General features: G+C 39.0%; 1 protein-coding gene across 1 annotated transcript in view; it reads right to left on the bottom strand.

Annotated features, from left to right (window-relative positions):
* Positions 1 to 13,350, bottom strand: part of CRYBG3 (crystallin beta-gamma domain containing 3) — a 59,420-nt gene that overhangs the window by 4,612 nt on the left and 41,458 nt on the right. The window contains exons 11-21 of the mRNA XM_081908853.1: positions 12,715 to 12,848; positions 11,416 to 11,542; positions 10,034 to 10,176; positions 8,890 to 9,016; positions 8,122 to 8,154; positions 6,907 to 7,016; positions 6,352 to 6,478; positions 3,272 to 3,411; positions 2,012 to 2,135; positions 1,567 to 1,725; positions 173 to 332 (exon numbers count right to left, since the gene is read on the bottom strand). Coding sequence (XP_081764979.1) covers positions 173 to 332; positions 1,567 to 1,725; positions 2,012 to 2,135; positions 3,272 to 3,411; positions 6,352 to 6,478; positions 6,907 to 7,016; positions 8,122 to 8,154; positions 8,890 to 9,016; positions 10,034 to 10,176; positions 11,416 to 11,542; positions 12,715 to 12,848 — 1,384 coding nt within the window. The remainder of the gene's footprint in view (positions 1 to 172; positions 333 to 1,566; positions 1,726 to 2,011; positions 2,136 to 3,271; positions 3,412 to 6,351; positions 6,479 to 6,906; positions 7,017 to 8,121; positions 8,155 to 8,889; positions 9,017 to 10,033; positions 10,177 to 11,415; positions 11,543 to 12,714; positions 12,849 to 13,350) is intronic.

Consider the following 13,350-nt stretch of genomic DNA (forward strand, 5'->3'; position numbering starts at 1 on the left):
CTATGTCCACTTTCTAAGTTCTTCCAGGTAAGCTTGACAATTATTCAGGGTAAGCTTGACATGACCTAAATCTAGTTAAAGAGCCTTAAAAGGGGAGTGAGGAGACAATTGTGTGAAGACTTGTATTTTTGTACCAAGTTAAAAGGGCATATAAAACAATAGCTAAGTCTACCTTTGATATCGAGAACCAGTTGGTCACTGAGGTATGAGCTGATGGTCCCATCTTTGTTGAGCAGCCACTTCTGTCGTGCCTTCCCATGCTCTACCCACAATGCCACTTTAGCTCCAGGAACATCTCTGCCTCCAATGACATCAAGGCAAGCATCATTAACCTAGATAAATTGGGGGAAAGAATTTGTTCATTGCCTTGGTGGGCTCTAATATTTACATATTTCTAACGGAGATATGCCCTACAGAAAAGTACAATAGCAGGAATATAGTCTCCAGCAACAAGAAGGCTGGATCCATCATACCACCCAAATAAACAACTGATTCACGGAGTACAGGGTATCACTGTTTTTAGTAGACAGTTTAAAGCATGGTATGAAGAGTAAAAAAGGACTGATGCAACAGGCCAAAGTTCATTGTTAGGCATGCATATGCTCTATAGCAGGGGTTGGGAACCTGTGGTCCTCCAGATTTTGCTGGACTCCTAACACCCATCATGGAACATGGGTCTCCAGCAACATCTGGAAACCATCTGGTTCCCCATCCCTGTTCTACAGACACAGGTCTATCTGTGACTAGTTGTATTAAGGCAATTGGAATTAAATGGTGCCTAGGACCTGGAGCAGATTCTAAGCATTGAACAAACGGAGACAGTGATCTCGGTGCCATCAAATTCAGCATACGTAACTGAGGACAATTGCCAAGAAGGAAACTTTTAAAAAAGGAGGGGATTGCGGCAGGTTTGGCCTAACCATAAAGCAAAATGTAGCAATTGCATCTTTAGTAGTGTGCTTGCTAGAAGGCATGGTTTTCCTTACTCGGTTTTGGTTTTTTACAGATGCATGATAAAGGTGCTCTGAGAAGTCTGGTACAAATTAGCACACACCAATGATAAAACACACACTAAAGTAACCGTTCAGAGAGGTTCTTCTCCCAGGGAGACATTCATGCAAGGAAATGTATCACATGCAGAGCTAATGCATTTGAACTTGAAAATGATACAGAAGTCAAAATAATTGTTCTCCCATGAAGGCTGCTATTTTAAAAAAACCAACCCTTATTTTTGTGACACAATGTGCTGTTTGCTTTTAAAATACTACCTCATTTCACCCTGAAAAGTTTGCAGTTTCAAAGCCTTATTCATATGAATTAGAAACATTAACTTGTGGATGCAATGGAAACTTGAATTTGGAACCTGGGCTGTTGAAGAAGCAAGCTAGGGACTTGTGAGAGGGAAAAGGCAGGAAGGGTTAGCTAGCTTTCCTAAGCACCTAAAGTGTTTCCACTGCCTATCACATTACCCTGGTCCCTAATTGCACAGAAGAAGAAATGGCCGGGCTTTATAAACAGACAAAATTGAGGATGATGACATTGCCGTTTCAGCTGCTAGCAAAGTACCTTGGACTTGAGAAGTCCAGAGCAGTAGCGCCAGATCTGAGTAGTCTTGCCATTTAATGGGGAAAGACATAATGATGCAGCTCTTGCATCCATTAGATTCCCAGCAACTGTCAGGTATTTGTCTAGAGATCGGTTCTTTATTCTGAAGTACGCTGCTGGCTGAAACAGAAAAGAATAATTACCACACACTTCAGGGACAGGTATGTATCTCTGTTATAAATCTGCACAAATACGTTTTTCCTTCTGATGTAAACATACAACCTCTGTTTGCATACCGCATGCATAAAAATGGTAATGTACTTCCACAACGAAATGAATACTAGAATTGGACATGGTTTAAGTTCCATTCAGCAGAAAAGAACTCCCTACCTTTGCCAAATGTAGGATCAACATTTTAAAAAGATGCATGTATTCTGCGAGAAGAAACAGACTTTGTAACTGGTACCTGCTTTACAGGACGAAGGGAGCCAATTACTTTCCAGCCACTAAACTGAGTCCAGTTCGAAATCTTGCTGGGTTCAAGGAGAAGTTGCTTCCCTAAGAAACTGCATCCTTCATATGCTATCCATCTAGTTCAAAATAGAATGTGAATTAACTATGTTAATGCGGTAAAATTTCAACTAGACAAAAATATGCAGTAAAGTGTTTTTAACTGAAAATATACTCATGCTTCGCATGATCGCATTATACTAGATGTTGAGTTGTAAGCCATTAAGGCTTCAATTCTATGCACATCTTAGGGAAGCCTACTTACAAATAGACATGTACAAGGCTGGACCCAAACATTTGATTTGTGAGGAAAGACAGCAAGCAGCCTTTGTCAACTTCAACTATAATGAAACAGAGTCCAAACTACCACATTAGATGTTCACAAAGGAGTATCACCCTCCCATTCAGATAGGATTCTGGTTATTTTAACAGGTCTGGGCAGCAAGTTGGCATTTCCCCAGAGATCTTTCTAACATGTCTCCCTATCATAAGGGAAGGAAAAGGGAATGGGCAGAAGAAATTCAAATCAACTTTAATTTCAGTTCTAATTCAATCCTTTAAAAAATCCCCCCAGAATTCTAAGTGAAAATCTCTCTTAGTTGTTGCAGCCTAGCATATGCTCAGCAGACTTTTGCTTTCTTCTTCATGGAACACTCCCCCTTTCCATCATTTAAAAATACCTTGGATGAGTAATGTGGCATTGTAGCCTATACTTGTAACTTCTAAGGGTATTTTCAAGGCAGAATATTGCCTTATGTTGTTTAAAGAGCGGCGTTTATTTTACAACAGACATTGCATCATAGTTGTTGGAAACCTGAAATTTATTATATAGCAGGTTTTCATTTTTCTCCTCTACCTATTCTAAAAGAAGGCTGGCTGTGTGTTTCCTGTTTTGCAAGTTAAATGCTTTTATCTAAGACAGTCATTTATTCTTACATTTTTTGCTTGTTCTGTCCTGCTTGAAACATGTTAGCAAATAATTCCTCTGATCTTCACTTCTGCCATTACAAAATAAAGTGCTGAAAGACTAAACATTTCACTACTTGAAGTATACATATATGCACATTTACTGTGTGTGTATCCCCAAAAAGCACTTGGATTAATACAGTTTTCCATGCAGTTCCTTCTTATGGAAATACTAGATGACGCTCATCAGTGCCATCCTGCTTGTGCAATGTTAGGACTTCTATTCTGTAGAAGAATAAGTGATACTTACAGTCCACTTTTCACCCACACAGACTGGGTAAGAAAATGAAGATCCTTATTCAGAATTGAACTGGCTGCTTCTTGCAAGTGCAGCTCTCTGCCTTCGCAATTCTCCAAAGCGAAAAGGCTGATCAAAGGCTCGGCAAAAACCTACAGAAAAGAGAAGAGCTGGTAACATCTGCACAGCAAATGTTGCTGTTTCGCTAGTGTCTCTACTTGCGAGGTGACAACTCCCCCCAGGGACAGGTATCACTGCACATTTGGCTTCTGAACAAATCAAGTTAAGGAACACTGCAAACTGTTAGAAGCCAGCAGTGAGGCTTAATAGAGTGGCAGAACAACTGCATTTGGGGCCCCACAAGTCATGATGGCCAGGGCTTAAGGTGGGGGAGGGGGCAGGTGGGGAAACCACCTTTTTGCTATGCCAGTTCCAGACTAGTACAGCAGAGAAGCCCAGATTTGGCTTCCTGCCAGAAGCTGGACAAGCTTAGGACACAGCACATCCTTGGTTGGTCCAGTTCTATCCCTTCCCTGGCCTCTGAAACACTGGGGTTTTTTTTTGGGGGGGGGGAATATGCTGCCTACTGCCAGCGGTAGCTTCCACCATGGTTTACATGAACACAGTCAGGAATTCCATAGTGGCAGAGCCCTGAACCCCCACTAGAGCTCAAAACATGAACATCTTCAACTTATTCAAACTGTGTCCATGATTGCTAGATCATTTTAAGGCTAGCAAAGGATTTGAAAAATCTGAAAGTAGAAGATAGCCAAACAATGGCACAGCCTAGATAAACAAACAGCCATCAGAGATGGGCTAAGTATACTTCTGAATACTAGTTGCTAGGGCTCATGAATGGGAGAGGGCTATTGGACTTATGCCCTGGTGATGGCCTTCTCTTGGCCACTATGGGAATAGGATGCTGTACTAGAGAAGCCTTTGGACTGCTCCAACTGGACTCATCATATGGGATGAGCAACATTACAGTCGTACCTTGGTTTTCAAATGCCTTGGGAGTCAAACGTTCTGGCTCCCGAACAATCAAAAAGCGGAAGTGATTGTTCCAGTTTTAGAATGTTCTTTGGAACCTGAACATCCGACATGGCTTCTGATTGGCTGCAGGAGCTTTCTTCAGCCAATCGGAAGCCATGTCTTGGTTTCTGAACATTTTGGAAGTTGAACGGACTTCTGGAATGGATTCTGTTCAACTTCCAAGGTATCACTCACTGTACTTTTAAAATGTCTTCTAAGTCAGCAATGCCATAAAAACTGTAAACTACATTCCAGTTACATTGGATGATACCTAATTGCCTAAAATACTTCAGCTAAACCGGGCATGGACTGAGATGCTTAAGAACCATTTTTGTTTTCTCTAGCCAAAATTAAGTACTTTTGCAGTAGCCACATGCAAAGAAGCCATCTCGGCAACTAAAAACAAGCGCAACACAAAAATAAGCCATGTATAAAATACAGGCTCAAAACAATTGTGCACAGAAGTAAATAATGTCTGCCCATTACTGCATTCTTGAGTGTTCAGATCAACATCTAACATTGTTACTAAAAGCAGCTTTCTGGAACAGCAAGTGCATGATACTGCTAAACTGCATGTTGTTTGTAAATGAAACCAGGGGAAGTTCCTCCTTGTACAGAGGTCATAATTTCCTGCTACAGAGTCTCTTGAGGACACAACACAATGGTTTAACAATGCTAGTCTCAAAATTTTAACAAATTTCAACGAATTTCAACTTAGCTGGATTCTAGCAGTATGAATTTAATAAGGGCCAAATGACATTGCAAAACAGCAAAAAGACAATATAGTTGCACACCAGAAGCATAGAAGGAATGGACCAAATGAGAGACTGATTCTTTAAATGTTATCCTCCTCCTCCTCCTCCTCCTTCTCTCTCTCTCTCTCTCTCTCTCTCTCAAAGAGAAGGGACAGTCATGAATAGGCAGGCGATAAGATGAGAAGAATTAGCCTATTCATTGGTGAAAGCTATAAAGCCATTTCAAAACATTTTTTTAAACACTCAGGGACAGTAAAACTAATCTAGTACAATGCTGAACACAAAGGGGACCAGTTTCCCAGTTTGTTCTTAGTGCAACAAAGAGCTATTAAGATTAGCAATCCACATGGTAATAAAGTTAGTCTGCTTTAGGCAATTTATACATACTATGGGCAACTTAACCTGTAAAAGCTTCAGTTATGCCCTAACCTGAAGGTTTAGAAACTGCTTGAGTCAGGTAACATATATCATTGCCTGTGATTATGGCAGGGAAATAATATTTGCTGCTACCCACTTTGCATTTGTCAACAATTAACACATCATTTACCCATTAAACAAGGCTGCACTCCTAACCCCAATGACCGAAGAGTAAGCCCCACTGAATTCAGTAGGATTGACTGATTATAAATTAGGATTATGGTGTCAGTCACAAGAATCTTGCAGCACCACACCAGTGTAGCTATTGCTGTATCATATGCTAATCCTGTTCTTGCTATTACGGATTGCTTGGTAAGCTGCAGAACTTTTTTTCTGTCAGAAATCGGGGGGGGGGGGCGCGGACCTGGCAACCTTTCAACAAATTACACTGGCACAAATTATAGGTTGCGGATCATTTGTTTAAATCAAAACAAATATTTCATTAGACGGTTGCTTCCTGTCTGCACTGCTGCTACTGCTCCAAATGAAGGACAACTGAGCCACATGAACATGCAGCCGGCATGTAAATAAAATTAGAGGGGAAACCCCTGTCAATTACCCATATTACCACTTTCTTCTGACAGAGACATGAAACTGGGACAGGACCATTGTCAGCACAATGCAGGAGGCCTGGTAGGCCTCACCACAAACAATGCCTGCCTGTGCACTAGTCTTTGCCCTTTAAAAAGTATCCCCTTGCCACCGCGTCAAACAAAGTACTATTCAGTAAGTTAATTTTTTCTCTCTAATATCTGTGTGCATATGCAGCCCAACTCTTCAATTTCTCTGCAAGATGCTATTTTCCCTGAATTTGAATTACAGGGAATTGAATAGGCTTCCCCGGAGTATGGCTGGCTATGAAACAGACCTTTTAAATACAGATCTTACATATTCAAGAGGCTTCAGGGACTTGACTGCAGCTGCTGGACAACCACAGGAAGTAAGGTCAGGGTAGAGGTCTTCTTCCAGCACACACTGATCCTCAGCAGTTTCCCCCTGGTAATGCAGTAACCAACTAGAAGGATAAATCCAAGAAAAGGTCAGCTGTCGTAATAGGTTATTATGTTTTTCTCCAAATAAAATATCAACAGAATCTGTCAACACACACCGATTTCATTTGAGGGACTTACAACTAAAGACAAAAGTCTGGTGGTATATAAACGGAAAATAAATGCATACAACATAAATTTGATACTAGCGGTCATGAAATTAGGGGCCTATTTCTAAGCATGGCACAAATCTGACTGAAGGCTTTAGCAACTAAATAGGTTAACAGCTTAAAAGAGAGATAATTTTCAAGACAGTTTATAAGCAAATATTATAATTAGAGCATTATCATATATTTTTTTGTAAACTGCCTTGAAAATTCTCTCACTTTTAAGGTGTAAATAGATTGAAATTGTTTTCCAAGCTGCTTTAAAAATTGTGAATAGATCAACTCACCATCCCCGAAGAACCTTAAAAGAACAAGGTGTAAATGATGCAAAACCAGCAACTTCTCTTGTAACATCTATACACGATCCTTTGAAATGTGTGCCGCTGAAAGCTTTAAGCTATTAAGAAAAAAAATTTTCAACACATAAATGTATAAACTAGAAAACAAATGTATATATTACGATAAGTAGTTGTCACAGAGAAGCAGTGTTTTATCATTCTGAAGTTTTAAAAAGAAAAAGTTGTACTTAAAACATGTTATTTTCCCTATAGCATTATGGCTGATTTGTAACTGATCTGATATTTCTGCTGAGATTGCTGATAACAAGTATGTACTTGTTGATACAACAGTTGCCTGTATGAAAACTATTAGCAATGTTCGTATTTATGGAATACAGCTGCGCAGTATGCAATATAATTTTTCCCAGTTAAATGCAGTTAAAGTTAAGCAGCCTAAATCAAGATTTTGGTAGAAAGTGAAGTTTTCTAGTACACTGCCTAATGGGCAGCAAAAGTATACACCATCCAGTTAGGCCTGGAAGTTGACAAAATGTGGTAGGCTTCCATCACAGGATGTGCTCCAGTAGGGTAGACTAGGAAATTCTAGTCAACTGAGAATGGACTCATTAGTACAACTGAAAAACATTATGTAAGCTTGCTAGAGAGCAAGACAACACAGCCGTTTTGGATGTAAGCATGTAACTTGCTTAACTTGGTAAGGATGCAAAAAATATAATAAAAAAATCTTGGCACCAACCCTTAGGGGCAAAAGAGCAAGAGAAACTGGAAAATCAACCAGCTGGTTGTGCTTTCCCAGGGATTTAAAAAATAGTGGACAATAGTTGAGTTCTCTCCAGTAAAAAGAAGAAAGAGGAAATTGCTTGCAAAAATAAACCCAGGATTAGTTTTATATTAGGAATTACCATTCATGTTTAGTTTTAACTCTCGTGTGTGTGTGTGTGTGTGTGTGTGTGTGTGTGTGTAATATTTAAATATGAGTTTCCTTCCTTTGAAACAGCCTATTTAGCTTAACTACTGAAAAAGCTGCTCTCAGTGGGAGGGGAACTATCCCAGAATACACAGGAGGTGGTGCTGGGGGGCTTCAGAGCCACACCTGCTTCCTCCGGAGGGCAACTTCCATTCACAAAAGGGTAAATCTTGATCTAACCCCAATATCCCACAAAAATTAATGGTGCTAATAATTGTGATTTCACAAGAACTTACCCAGTGTTTGGGTTCATGATTTCCTAGTGGCTCCTACAAAAAGCATAAATATATAAAATAGAAATATGAGTATATCATTGAGTATATGAGTATATTATTGAGAAACTGTTGATTCATCATGGAGGCTCAACTTCATTTTCTACTTGCAAAAATGAAATGAGATTCATAGATACGCTTAATATGTACATGGCATATTCTGTTCTAATTTCCTCTTCTGTAAGGAGATAAGCTGCAGATACTTGGGAAAGCTTCTTATTCAAAGTGTGTGTGTGTGTGTGTGTGTGTGTGTGTGTGTGTGACCAATAAAATACGGATTTTCTGTAAGTCAGTAGCAGAAGATTTTACCACAAGGTTCGCTTTATATGCCCTTGCTGCAGAGTATGCACACTGAATCCCACCCCCAAACACAACTTATGGATTGACTGCACACTTTTGGGGGGAAGGAAACATAAATTTTATTAAGACCTTTGGCCCAAACAAACTATTCTTCTCTTAAAAATATCCTCATGATAGCACATCTTGACACTACTTAAATTTGATTCCACCTCAGAACGACCTGCAACTACAACAAAAATTAAAGTATGATAGGAAAATTGTAAATAAATTTCAAAACCACAAGAAGTGTGAGTTCTGTGTGTGGTAGATGGAATTCACTATTACATTGTTATACGAGAGCTTTAAAATATTTGTCTCATTGGTTTATGGATTATTATAATAAAGTATTTTTAGCGAATGATATACCATTTCCCACCAAATGTGATAACTCACCAACTTAATTGGACGAATTGACATAATAGTTTCACTAGATCCTCCCCAGTCAAAAAAACATTTATATTTTCCTTTCTCCAATATATATTGTTCTCCACAGAAGTGCTTCTGCTGATAGGCAACCCATCTAGATGTGACAAATAAGAGAATTTCCGAGGTTCAAATTCATGAGACAGCTACTCAGATATACTAGTAATTCATATACTGCTCTAAAAGAATTGTCCATTCTTCATTTGTTCATCAAATATGAATTTAAAACAAGCATTTAAAATTTATGTGTTGTGGTTCAATGTTATCTGACACTAGACAGCTTTTCCCAGTTAAGCCTATAAAGCCAAAGGAAAAGACATCATTTCTATTAGCCAATTTTAATTATGGGTGAAGCCAAAAAGTTCTTTCTATTTGCAATCATATATCACAAGAACGGAAGAAGAGTCTGTTGGATCAGGCCAGCGGCCCATGTAGTTCAGCATCCTGTTTTCACAGTGGCCAGTCAGATAAGGGAAGCCTGGAAGCAGGACCTGAGCAGAGCAACATTCTCCCAGTAACTGGAATACAGTGGAGGCAAAACATAGACATTGTGGCTAGTAGCCATTGATATCACTTATAGGTAACTTTATAGGTTAAGCAGAGAATGAGAACTAAATGAAGAGAAAAAAAGAAAGATTTGGAATGCAAGCAAGTTACCGTATTTTTCGCTCTATAAGACACACTTTTCCCCTCCTAAAAAGTAAGGGGAAATGTGTGTGTGTGTGTGTCTTATGGAGCGAATGTAGGCTCCATGGCTTCAGCGAAAGCAACGCTGCACTCCGGAGGCTTCGTGTTGCTTTCGCTGAAGCCAGGAGAGCAAGAGGGATCGGTGTGCACCAATCCCTCTTGCTCTCCTGGCTTCGCTTCGCTGGAGAGGCGCTGCACAGCTTTCCCTCTCTGTGTAGCGCCTGTTCAGTGAAGCGGGAGGAGAAACAGAAGGGGATCTGTTTCTCCTGCCGCTTCTCTGAAGGGGCGCTGTGCAGAGAGGGAAAGAATATTTTTTTTCTTGTTCTCCTCCTCTAAAACTAGGTGTGTCTTATGGTCGGGTGCATCTTATAGAGCAAAAAATACGGTAATTATTTCTTACTACACAAGGATTTGAAAAAGAACTTACGCTCCACTCTTCACATTAACTGATCTTGTGAGTGAGCCAAATCCAGCCATTTCCAAATCAGGAACTTCTTGATTGGCAATGTCCAACGACTTGCCATTTTCCTCATCCGTTTCAAAAAGCGTTATTGCAGACTCCATGAAGTCCTGGAATTTCAAACCAAAAATTAGGGAGCATTAGATACAACATCCTCTTTTCCCCTTCTTTAAACAACATAAAGCTGTTATTTAATAAATTCTTCAGATATTACATATACATTTAGAGCTGACTTTGTTTTGAAAGAAAGAAGAATCTTTCATCAGGTTATCTGGACAGCTGCCACACAACTCTTGACCTGCGGAATTTCCTTGAACAAGTTCCACCTCCATATCTTTCTGTTCATCATCACAATGGCCCTATCCAAAGCTAACATGTATTTCCCTAAGCAGGGTAAATAGTAGTAAATGCAATTATTGTTCCTGAGCAATGAAATGTTAACAGTGCTGTTTCTTAACATACAGCTTGTGTGTTTGGTTTTTCTTTGAAATCACTAACATTCTTTTACAGTCTTTATGTAAAAGTTCTGCAGCCAATTGCAAGTTTGCCTCGTTCTTAAATGAAATCAGTTATACAGTATGTGAAAGATGAGTGTTTGAATATCTGCAACAATTTTGCCCCTGCTAGAGACCAATGAACTTTATTATTCATGGGGTTCCTCTCCCTTTGCTTGAATTCAGCAGTCACAATTTCAAGACTGTGGTTAGAAAAGAAAAATTATGGCACCATTCCAGAGCTACTTACCTGCCAGTTGTACACTAGATGTTACGGATCTAGGTCCAAATGAGTATTGATCGGATTGCAGCCTCATTTAACATTACAGAAAAAGAACTGTTATCAACAACCCTGCCACATAGGTGCTTAACTCAAACATCTGAGTCAGGTTCGGCCTAGGAACTTGTCTATTTTCATGCTTTGCAAGAATAATTGGTATGTCAAACTGTCTCCAAAAAGAGTTATGTAGAACACAAACAACACAAACAACTCTCTTACATTACAGCTTTCTCTCATGTTGGAGGAGTAGATATGAGAATACAATTACACCCCAAATCATTTTAGTGACCGTTGGGTCTCAGAAAAATCTATAGTTAAGATACCTGCAGAACTGTTAAATGGAAACAGATTTTCTACAAGGGATGTGGAAGATTTACTCTAGAATAAATAATTATCACTTAAATAACTATAATTATCACAACCAACCTTCCCGAGCACAAAAGCCCATTCAACTATAAAAATAATGTATCTGTATGTATTCATCTGTATAGCTTCATCTACAATGCCAATGAAAGGCAGTGAGTGGGGGTGAGTTGAAGAAGGAAATAGCCTTGAGAACCAGAAGAAGTACTTACAGCTTGCAAAAATCTGAAAGACAGCAGGACACTGCTCACTCCACCCCAAGATTTCCAGTCTTCAAATTCTCCTTCCTCTAACAAGTATTGCTGGCCTTTATATCGTTCTTTCTCATAAGCAACCCATCTGCAAAACACACAAGGAAAACCCCGATATAATAGTTCTAAATGAGCTACAAATATATCAACAGTCATTAAGTATTCAACTTTGATATCCATACATACAAAATACCATGTTCCAACAGATATAGTGGCTTCTGCTTTTTCTTAAAAAAAAATTAATAATTCTGAGAAATAACATTGGTATGCAAAATGATCTATGTATTAATGCATAATGTAACAAAAAGCTCCCGTTTAAAGAATATCAGAGGGTATCCAGGTGAAAAGAAAAGGAAAATCATAATTATAACAAGAAATATGTCAGTTTTCATTCATCAATTTCTTCTTATGTTACTTCTAAAACCACTTTCCTTATATTTTATACTAAGTTTTACATTCTAATATTCAATAAATTTATACCAACCTTTCTATGCATTTTTTTCATATTTAGTTTACCATCCCATACTTACTACTTTGTACATGAATGTCACATGCCAGATTGCTTGTTCCCATTCATTCAGGAATGACATATGTTGTACTTCTAATACTAAGGGTGGGATTCATTGTTTGCCAGTGGACAGGTCAGGGGCTACTGATCCATTTCCAATCACAATTTGAAAGTGCTGGTACTTACCTATAAAGCACTATATTACTTGGTCCTTGAGGACCTCAAGGCCTGCCACTAAAATCCCCTCAGAGATGCTTCTCAAGGTTCCCCTGCTTTCTGAGCTGAAGTGAGTTAGATGATAATTGTGGAAAGAGCTTTTTTGGCTGAGGTAATCCATCTCTAGAACACTCTCCCCAGTGAGGTCGTCTACATTTTTCGTTTTCTCTTGTTATGTAGAGGTACCAAATGGTTTATTATCCACTGTTTTAATCATATTCTTATTTATAAAGTTAAACAGTTTTAATGTAAACATGGTTGCAAACACCTATGGATTGTAATTTTTTAAAAGATAGTTCACCAAATGTTCTAAATAAAATGACACACGTGACAAAGTGGCTGGTGACATCAATTTCAATGGAAAATGAATTTGTTAATGTTTACTGTGATGAGTTTCAAGGCACAGGGTTAATTGGGTGAGTTAGGATTTCCTATGCTCACAGAATAACAGATCAGATAAGGGACTTTGGAGCCTCAGCTAGGCCACAGAGAACCTTTGCAACGGAATTTTAAAAAGGAAACTAAATTGTACTTACATTCCACCAATGACACGTATTGATCCAATTCCCTGGAAATCATCAGCATTTTCAAAAAGGTTTGGGAAACAATCAGTATTTTCAGAAAGCTCTTTATGCCATCCTCCAAAGTATGGGGTCTCATATATTATCATCTGCAGAATGTGAAATAGTCGATCCTTTAAAATACATTTCTGATATCCAGGTCTATGTTCTGTATAGTCTATGAAATTATCCTTACTTATCCAGTTTCAATCATTTGATGCTTTTTTCACCCCAGGTACCTTAATTGTGGTACATCTGCTCTGTATGTGTTCCGTTATGGAACACAATGATCTGAAGCGGCATAAATTAATCTGAGTTGAACTTGTGTATGAATAGCTGGGCCAGGGATGAAACTGGATGATTAGTGATCTGTTCCAACTCTATGGCTTTCATCCAGAGTTCTCAAGAACAGAATTTTGTGCATACCGGAGGAATACACTTTTTGCCATTCCCCCCCCCCCCCTTCCCTGGTTGCTTCCTGTGTTTTATGAAATTTTGGGCCCCTCTAGAATCGGGTGGGAGATGGTGCAGGAACTGCAGAGGGAAAGGAAGAAAATGGCAAAAATCATCTCTTTGAACCTCTCTCAACCGGGAGCCTCTGCTAGCTTACTG

Source organism: Podarcis melisellensis (assembly GCF_964234715.1).
Source record: "Podarcis melisellensis genome assembly, chromosome: 4".
Lineage (NCBI taxonomy): Eukaryota > Metazoa > Chordata > Lepidosauria > Squamata > Lacertidae > Podarcis > Podarcis melisellensis.